The 10,382-nt window shown below is 33.3% G+C and overlaps 1 protein-coding gene across 2 annotated transcripts in view; it reads left to right on the top strand.

Moving 5' to 3' along the window:
• Hace1 (HECT domain and ankyrin repeat containing E3 ubiquitin protein ligase 1) overlaps positions 1-10,382 on the top strand; it is a 60,846-nt gene that overhangs the window by 9,676 nt on the left and 40,788 nt on the right. Inside the window, exons 5-6 of one of the 2 annotated variants that reach the window (XM_013022433.1) lie at positions 1,708-1,783; positions 4,106-4,237. In XM_013022433.1, the coding sequence (XP_012877887.1) occupies positions 1,708-1,783; positions 4,106-4,237 (208 nt within the window). Of the gene's footprint in view, positions 1-1,707; positions 1,784-4,105; positions 4,238-10,382 lie in introns of those variants that run through there. The other variant, XM_013022434.1, reaches the window with a different exon arrangement.

Genomic DNA, 10,382 nt, shown 5'->3' on the forward strand with positions numbered 1-10,382 from the left:
CCGGAAGTGGCGCTGTGGCTCAAGTGGTAGAGCACTAGCCTTGAGCTGAAGAGTTGAGGGACAGTGCCCAGGCCCAGAGTTCAGGCCCCACAACCAGACCCCCCCAAAAAAATTGGTAAATATTTGAACTTAAAAGTTTATTTAGAGCTTTATTTTTTTCCCATTTTTTTGATTATAATGATGCTTTCAAATGTTTATAATTTGTTTTCAGGTCCCAAAACCAAAGTGAGATAAATGATTTGTTCTTTTTTCTTTAAAAAAGGTTATTTGAGGGCCATGTGTGATAGGGCATGCCTGTAATGTCAGCTATGTATGTGGCATAAGTAGGTGGATAACAGTTTGAGGCTGGTCTAGGCAAAAACACATGAACTTATTTAAAAACTAAAGCAAAAAAGGCAGAAATATGATTCAAGTGGGGGACTACCCAGAAAGTGCAAGACCCTGACAAAAGAAAAAAGGATTTATTTAGACAATGAGAATTTTAGTTACTGACTTAGAAGATTGGATATTTTATTGATGATCAATAAAGTTTTATTGAGAGTTATATGTCTGACTGTGAAAGAAATAAGATATACTCCATGGTATAAAGAACTCTCTGATCTAGTTGAGTAATAGTATACCATGAATAGTATATTATTACATAATAATGCTGTATAATTGTGTAATATATACATGATTCATAATATACATATATTATGTGTATAAATATATAAACTTTTTGCTCAGTTAGATTACAAATCTCATGCCATGGATTATATTTACTCAGTCATTTCAGACTGAGTATCTCATACTTAATTACCATGTGATAGAAAATAAGCCATCAGAGGTTTGAGATTTCATGTAGTTAACATGAATTGAAGATAAATATTGAATTATATCTAGGTATTGATCAGGCTAATGGAAACTATTAATAAGAGGAGTAAGAGGAGTAGATAGTTCAAAATTGGTCAAACAGTAAATTACAGCATTTCACAGTTAAAAAAATAGAGCATTTCGCAGTTAAATAAGAGAAGTAGGCAGAGGACTTACTTGAATAGACATTTCTTCAAAGATACAAATATTTCTATAAGCGTATAAGATGTTCACTATAAAATATTAGGGACATACAAAGCTACTTTGAGATAACTCAGACTCAAGATGAACTTAAGGGATTTTATGCTGAGTAAAATACCACAAAATGTATGCTTTGGAATGGTTCAGGTAGTATATTTTATGTATATTTTACCACTTAATAGAAAAAAAGATCTTAATACAGGGATGCATATGTTTGCATTTTATTATTTCTGGAAATGTGTTTATAACTAATGTTAGTATTAACTTAAAATATTTTGCAATTAACATTTTGCAATTAAGAATATAAAAGGTAACACTGTATCCATTCTCCATTCACTAGACTTGGAGTTTCTTACATTTCTACTGAAGATTACATTTCTATTTATTTTGTCAAACTAGAAATGTCTGCAATTTGAATGATGAAGTTTTCTAAGTGATATGGTAAACCTGATTTGTACCATTTTCCATTTTTTCTGTTACCTTAAGGTCATAAATACAGTTTTTATTTTATTTCATAGAGTCTTGTTACATATTATGGATATAATTTAAATTGCATATACTGATATTATGATACCATCAATTAATCCTGATTGTATTTTGCTTTGTGTGCTTTTCTAGTGCCAGTTATCTATGCCTGTGTCTTTTGTTTTTCAGACAGAAGAAATGCATGAGTAAATTATTAGAATACAGTGCTGATGTCAACATTTGTAATAATGAAGGCCTTACAGCGGTAAGCTATTAATTTTGAGATTTTTAACAGATGCTTTTAAAAATAATCTTGAATATGATAGTAATGCAAAGAAGGTTCAGAATGCTTTGAGGTGTAGTTTTGATTTATGTGAAATGAAATGAAACATGGTGAAATACAGTTTAACCATATCCCTTTTTCACTTATTTTGAAGACATATTTCTGTAGCTTTTGTCACTGATTTTTAAGGGCCTTCTTAGGTTTCTGTCATAGTGTGTTACTAGTTTATTATAAGTAAGCCATTATTCTCCTTCCTTCCTTCCTTCCTTCCTTCCTTCCTTCCTTCCTTCCTTCCTTCCTTCCTTCCTTCCTTCCTTCCCCCCCCTCTCTCTCTCTCTCTTCCTCTTTGGTGCTGAGGATTGAATGAAATAAAAAGATTTTTGTCTTGTACATATTAAACCCATGTTTTGCTACCAAGCTAAACTCCTGGCTCCTTTTAGTCTAATTTTAAAAATATTTTTATTATTTTTGCATATAGTATTTATTTGTTTGTTTGTTTATGATAGTCCTTGGACTTGAACTCAGAGCCTGAATGCTGTCTTAGCTTTTTGCTCAAGGCTGGTGCTCTACCATTTGAGCCACAGATTCACTTGGGGCCTTTTTTTCTCTTTTTTTGGTGAACTGGAGGTAAGAGTCTCCAGGACTTTCCTTCTCAGGCAGGTTTTTAACCTTGATCCTCAAATCTTAGCCTTTCAAGTAGCTAGCATTACAGGTGTGATCCATAAGGCACCTGTCTGCAGTTAGAGAATTTGAACCTGTAAACCACTTGAGCTATGCCCCAGACATTTTTTTTTTTGCTTTATGTATTTATTTTTTAGACAGGGTCTTGTGCTTCATGACCAGAGCCTCTGATCTCTTATTTTGTTACCTCGTCTCCTCCCTGGCTGAGATTATAGGCATAATCACATCCTGATGGGTCTTTGAGTTAGGATCTCATGAACTATTTTGTTCACGCTGACCTCAAACTGTGATCATCCTGCTTTTACCTTTGAGCCACCATACCTGGCTGGCCCTCTTAGTCTAAAAATTTAACATTATCTTCAAATGGTTGATTTACAGATGTTTTGTTTTGAAAAATATTTTTATTATCATTAAGTAGTTGTACAAAAGAGTTGCCATTCAACAAAGCAGTTTATGAATACACTGCATTTTGATCAGTGTCACCCCTTTTCAAACATTCTCACCAAACCCAACCCACCCTTTCCCTCACTTTCCTAAATTTTGTAGGATATGAATTTTTTTTGCCACTTAACAAAGCAGTTTATGTCTACAGTGCATCTTTATCCAACATTTTCACTCCCTTAAACCCACCCTTCCCCTATTTTTCTTAATTTTGTGGTATACACAAATGAATACTTGCCTGCATTTTCCCCTTCTTCCCCACTTCATTCCTCTGATCCTCTCCCCTTGCCACCCCCCAGCACCTGCAAGTATCCATTTCCTGGTACATACTTTGTTGGGCTTTGACTTGGTCTTTCTAGGAATCAGACTATTTGAGTCTGTTATACTTCAGTTAATTCATTTGTAACCATTTACATAGCACTCAGTGTGATTTATACAAGTATGGATATACTCTAGCTACCACAAATAAGGGAAACTGTGCAATCTGTGTTTCTTTGGGTCTGGCTTACTTCACATAATGTAATTTTTTCCAGGTCTTTTCATTTCCTAGTGAATGGTACAGTATCATACTTTCTAATGGATGAGTAAAATTCCATTGTGAGTATGTACCACGTTTTCTTGATCCATTTATCCATTGAGAGGCACCTGGGCTGATTCCATATCTTTGCTATGGTAAATTATGATGCAGTGAACAGTGAACATGGTTGTGCTGGTGGCCTTACTGTAGTGTTTGTGCTCTATTGGATCCATGCCCAGGAGTAGATTTTCATTTTTTAAATCTTAATATTTTATTTTTATGATACATTTATGACATACATACAGAAGAAAAAGAACAGAACACTACTGTGTTAATCACATTTTGACTTAGTTTGCTTCTGGGAAAGAAGTAGACCCTTTTCTGTAGAGGTAAACTTGCTTAGAGTTAAGGATCATCTAAGAAACAGAACATTTAATCATCTTCAGCCAAGGGGACTTCCTATTTTGACTTCTTGGTTTTGTAATCTTAATAGTGTATCTATATCTTGATGCTTGTAATTTTCTTATTTAAAATAGGGAAAATCTTTCTGGGCTTACATATTTTTAGTTTGAATATAATGCTCAGTTGAAAATAGTATTACTTACCTTTAAGCTGTTATCTATGAATGCTCTTATACAATTGTTAATGACTGAATGGCTTCACAGATACACTGGCTGGCTGTGAATGGGCGAACAGAACTACTCCATGACCTTGTGCAGCATGTCAGTGATGTTGATGTTGAAGATGCAATGGGGCAGACCGCACTGCATGTGGCCTGCCAAAATGGTCACAAGACAGTAAGTTCAGCCATGAAAATAAATCACCCTGAACAGGCCTGTTTTTTAATTTTTTTTTAACACTTTGAATTCATGAAGTTTGTATTGGGAAGCACAAATATTATTTTGTTTACGAAATAGATGACATAGATAATAACTGGTTAATATATCCTCTATGGACAGAGGGAATAGAAGATAGTGCTTTTCATCCCACTCAAAATACTTGTAATTTGGCTTCTAATTTTATTTCTGATTTTTTTGTAGATTTTTAATAGTTGAACATATGAAAATTCTAAATGATTTCTATTTTAAACAGTTTTGTATATTTTAGTCAAGTGACTTCTCTTTTTTTTTTACTTTTAAGTATCAATTACTGAAATTAGTGTGGAAACATGAGTTTAGACGCTGCTTATGTAGCTCAAGTTGGATTATTTTAGTTTTCCATTTTTCTCTATAAAATGCATATACTAGAGTGATAGTTACTTTCTCATTTAGATTTCTGTAATCAGTGCAGTGTTTTTTATAACAGTGTTGTATAACCATTTTTTTCCTGTCAAGTTTAATTGGTAGTTTTTTCTCTTAGAAGACTTAGCTGCCTTATATCAACATTGAGAGATTAAGATTTTAATTTCTGCCTTATTATTCCCATCCTATTTACATTTAAGTTTTTTTTTTTCCTAGTTACATTCTAGCCAGGCTTACATCTGTAATCTCAGTTACTCAGGAGGAAAAGATTTGAAGAACCGTGGTTTAAGGACAGCCCAGGCAAAAAGTAAGGGAGCTTCCACTCTCCCCTCCGCCCCCCCTCCAACCCCACCCCACACCTGACTTATCTGAAGCATAGGGAGGCTCATGATTAAAAAAAAAAAACACAGGGCCAAAGCTTGAGGCATGGCTCAACAGTAGAACATTTGCCTAACAAGTTTAAAGGCCCTGAGTCAAACTCTACTGAGAAATTGGGGGTAGGGGGAGAGGAGAGGGGAAAGAGGGAGAAGAGAGAAGAGACCTTATCAGAAAAATAGGGCTAACAGTAGAAAAATAAAGCAGAGCTACAAAGTGTGGCTCAAGTGATAAAACACTTGCCTAGTAAGCACAATACCCTGAATTTGAAACCAAGTACCAACAAAATTTAAAAATAATTATTATCTATTATCAATAGCATCAAGTTTAGGGAATAAATCTTTAATGTAAACAGGGTGTGAAATTATAGAAACTCAGATGCTTAATGTAGTTCAAGGTAAATTTTAATTTTTTTGTGTGTGCTGGTCCTGGGTTTTGAACTCAGGGCCTGGATACTATCCCTGAGCTGCTTTTGCTCAAGGCTAGCACTCTGCCACTTGAGCCATAGCTCCTTTTTTGGCTTCTGAATAGTTTGAGATAAGAGTCTCACAGACTTTCCTCCTAGGCTGCTTTGAACCATGATTCTTAAATTTCAGCCTCCTGAGTAGCTAGGATTACGGGCATGAGCCACTGACACCTGGTGTAAATTTACATGCATAGTAGATATTTACATGCATAATAGATATTCATCTACAGTTTTAAGTAGTTTATTTTGTTGACGATAATCTTCATGTTCCTAAATTTTTGAAGATGAATATAAGCCTTACTAAGCAGTCTAAAGTGATTGTTACTTTGGTTGATTTATGCTCCTGAAAATTAAAAGCTATGGTTTGACAATGGTGTAACAGACTGAAATCCTAGACTAGTTAGGAACAGTGCTTATTTTATTCTTTAGTTCTCACTATCTTTAGCCAACTTCAAAGCTTTTTAGCAGGGAGCTAGCCATGTATATTTAATTAAAAATGTTTGCAAAACATTAAAGCAGGTCATTCTTGAGACACAAAGGTATTTTGACTAAATATTTGTAATGTATTTCAATATTCAGGATAGTTTTATTCCAGTGCTAGATTTAAAAAAGGTACAATTTAGAGCTTCTGGGAAATGTAAGCAAATAATAAAAAGTTCTGTCACTGTTAATTTTCCTAACACAACTGGATAATGTTTTCTGGTAGATACTATATAAGGGCTCAGAATCTCAATAGGTTTTTAGGTGGACAGGTTTCTAATGAAGCTCTGTCCAGTCACTGGTTAATGAATTAACAATTTTTATTAATCTTTAAGCTATTTGTACATTTTACAAATTATATCATCAGAATGATTTAATAAAAAATAAGGATGCCTTGTTGTGGCATTTTAGTCACATCTTAAGTGATCACATCACAACTTTAGCTTTTGCTTATAGCCTTGTTATTGAATTTCTATTTCTTTTTACTTTGTTTAGTGCTATTTTGAGAATTGATATTGATAATGTAGAGTTGTTTTTGGATTGTCTTGCCTTGTAATTTATCAATGTATTGAGCACAGGTGGTCTTAGTCACTGCCTTCAATTAAATGACTTCAGATTGATCCAAGCATTTGCTGTGTACATTAGTTTTCCATTCAGGATACAGTTTCATCATTGTAAAGGGTATAAAGTTTGTTGAAAATGTGGTGTTCTTAAAGATGTTTTGATGACTATAAGAAAGTCCTCTTTCTATAATTTCTTTCCTTTTCAGCTTTCAGTGTTTTTTAATTCATGAAGAGAGGGGATACCTAGTCTACCTAATCAGAGAGTAGGAGAATGGTGAACAAGTCAGATAATTTAAAATTCTGATTAAAAAATGCTTAATGTTATATAAATATAAAGTATATAATTACTGAAATTGTAATTGATATATTAGCCTGAAAACACCAGTATTTTTATAAGTAAATAGAAAATTTCCTATTGTGCCTCATGTGTCTAATTTAAAATATTCAAGCAGTATGCTTCTCTGCATGAGCTTTTCTGTATTTATTTTAATTTAGTAAGTGCTCAGAGAATATTTTCCCTCTGAGATTTTTGTCTTTTATATAGAGTCATTAGCAGTTTTTACATACTTGGGAACATTTGTCATTCTGTAATACATTTTAGGACTGTGTACTATAGAGAATCTTGATACTATAATTAAACTTAACCTACCACGGCCAGGTAATAAATATCTAATTGCAATATTTTTGGTAACTTATCTCATGATATTTCACATCTAAATCATGTATGTATAATGTCAGCAAGAAATCAATTTCTTTTTGTGGTTAGACCTTTTGCTTTACATTTACATATTGTCACTCTGGATTATCTGGGAATGAGAATCCATTTTGCACCTGACATTTAATTAAAGTGATCTCAGGGACACAGGAAAGCTTCTTACCCCAACATGGCCCAGAAGGACTAGTACAGTACCAGAATAATACAGTGATAATGCAATGAGTATTACTAGTATTCATACAGCTAGTTGTGTTAAGTGATACAAGCTCTGTGCCTGTGGTCTAAGAGATGAAGAACTGACCTTTTCCTTTATCACTTCTACTATGCAGCTTGCTAATTGTTGATCATAGTACACTTTACATATCTTCTTTTGTGTGTGTATTAGAGTGCTGGGGCTTGAACTCAGGGTTTGGGTGCTGTCCCTTATCTTTTTTACTTAAGGATAGAGCTCTATCACTTGAGCCACCATTCCACTTCTGACCTTTTTGGAAGATAAGAGCCTCCATGGACATTTCTTTTTTTTAAATTTTTGTTTTTATTTTTATTTTTTGGGTCTGGTCGTGGGGCCTTGAACTCTGGGCCTGGGCGCTGTCCCTCAGCTCTTCAGCTCAAGGCTAGCGCTCTACCACTTGAGCCACAGCGCCACTTCCGGCTTTTTCCTTTTTGCTTATGTGGTGCTGAGGAATCGAACCCAGGGCCTCAGGCATGCAAGGCAAGAGCTCTACCACTGAGCTACCTTCCCAGCCCCCCATGGACATTTCTGCCTGTGCTGGCTTTGAACCTTGATCCTCCTGAGTTAAAGCTAGTATTACCAGGTATGAGCCACTGGTACCCTGGCAGATAATTTCTAATGTGAGTTATTTTTATTTGCCCCTCTCAAAGAAATGAATGGAGATTAAAAAAAAGTATTGATGAAGGTTATCTGTGACTTTCTTGCTACTTTTTCTATTAGGCCATTGGATCAATAAATGATTGAAGTTTTAATTATCTTTTCCCCTTCTGTTTCAGAAAAGAAAAGAAACCACAAAACAAAAACTTTCATTTATTACAATGGTTAATGGCTGCAAGGCAATTTATTCTTCAGACTCATATGTATTTTCTTATCCTTATTGTAAGAAAAGTGAGCTTTTCCTCTAATTTTCATCAGGTGTTCACTTTTATCTAGTGAATCTATTGGAAATGCCATGTTTCATTTTATTTTGGCTATGACAGGACCAGGTGACAATAGATATTGTAATCATGCTTTCTTGCTATGATTTGCTGAGTTTGTCCCACTACTTTAGTGGAAAAATATGGTAGTCTAATGGCTAAATTGTTTTTCTACTATAAGTTCTCCAATATAAAAACATATAAACATGGTAAAATGTATATTTTAAAAATTGTATTACTTCAAAACTAAACTCAAGGTATTTAGATACTTCTTTTTGACTGCTTGATAGTTATTTGGTAAGGAAATTATTAGGTCATTTTTAATGTAAGTCTGTGATTAATGTAGCTTATTTAGCTATGTCAGATTAACAATAATAATATCCAAAAAATAAATTCAGAAAAATTAGTCTTAATTTTATATAAATAAGATCATGGTTTTGAATGTAGGCTTAGGTTTTACTTGTTTCCAGTAGGTATATGTGTGTTAGAGTGCATGTTTTCAGACTTGAAATTACATTTTCTGCTTACAGAATTCAAGTGACTACTACTTTTTTCACAGAATGAATTAAATGAACATTTATCAAATGCTCATTTGCATATTACCCACTGTACTTGATAAGGTTATTCCTATTGTATCTATGTAGTTTTCACTATAATTTGTATGAATGCATAGTACATTTTGTTAATTTATTTCAAGTTTTTTATATTGCTAGGTTTATTATGCATATGAATAATGTATTTTCAGTGTATTTGCTTTTATCTCTTCTGGACCTTTTGAGAGATGATTGCCTTTTTTCTAAGATGTCTGTAACAGTAGTAGAATTATTTCTTTGAGATCATATAGACACCTTAAATACATAATCCTTTTCTTATAGTGATCTAAATATGAAATTTGTTTTATGTTTGTAGATTGTATTTGAGATTGTCTACATTTAAAGAACTATGTAGCTGATAAAACAACTTTATATAACGTTTTTGTTTGATTGTTTGCTTCTGGAGATTTGAACTTATATATACTCAGTATTTAAGCTTTACTTCTTACCATACAACAGTGTTAGAGTTTAGAATTCAAATTGGTATTTAAGTAAATTCAAGTAGCTATGAACACTATCTTAAAATCTTTTATGTTACCAAAATTTTTTAAATAACATTTTTTCTCCTTCTTGTCAAACCAGGATCACTAGAGGGAATTAATTTTCAACTTTTAAAAAAAGTTTCCTTTAGTACATATTTCCAAATAATAAGCCTCTAGGGCTCCATTTTGATTTATCATTTTTGTTAGGATTTGTAAGTTTTGATTATATAATACTATTTGTATCAGAATCAACTTCATTGTTTACTGAAGAGTCAAGTAGTGAAGTATAGCAGCATTTTTTTCTTGATGATTGATAATTGACTTTGCTCAGGTTTCTTTTTGTGAAACACCAAGTCTTCTTTTTGGTTCTTGTAAGTATATTACAATACTATTTTCTACAAAGACAAATTTATTAGATAATTTGTCAGTTCTTACTTGCCCTCTAAATCTGAAAATTTCATTATACTTTTCTTGTGTTCATTTTTTCATGTTCTAGTTTGAATGTCTGTTTTGGTTTATTCCTTTGTGGGGAGGATGTTCCCTAAAGGTATGCTTTTCTTAAAGGATATGTTAATATTTATTTTTTTTGCCATGTATTTGAATAGTAGTGACATGGATGACTAGACAATTTGAAATAATTTCCTTGCAATTTTGAAGACATATGTGTTTTAGAAAGATTCCAGTGCTTCTGGAAGTTCAGTGTTAACATACTTTCTCTTTTTCTGAACGTTTATTGATATTAGGAAATTCACCATATATATATATATATATATATATATATAATTTTTTTTTGGGCCCGGTCGTGGGGTCTGCACTCTGGGCCTGGGCACTGTCCCTCAGCTCTTCAGCTCAAGGCTAGCGCTCTACCACTTGAGCCA

This window comes from Dipodomys ordii, unplaced genomic scaffold (assembly GCF_000151885.1).
Source record: "Dipodomys ordii isolate 6190 unplaced genomic scaffold, Dord_2.0 Scaffold62, whole genome shotgun sequence".
In the NCBI taxonomy this organism is placed as follows: Eukaryota; Metazoa; Chordata; class Mammalia; order Rodentia; family Heteromyidae; genus Dipodomys; species Dipodomys ordii.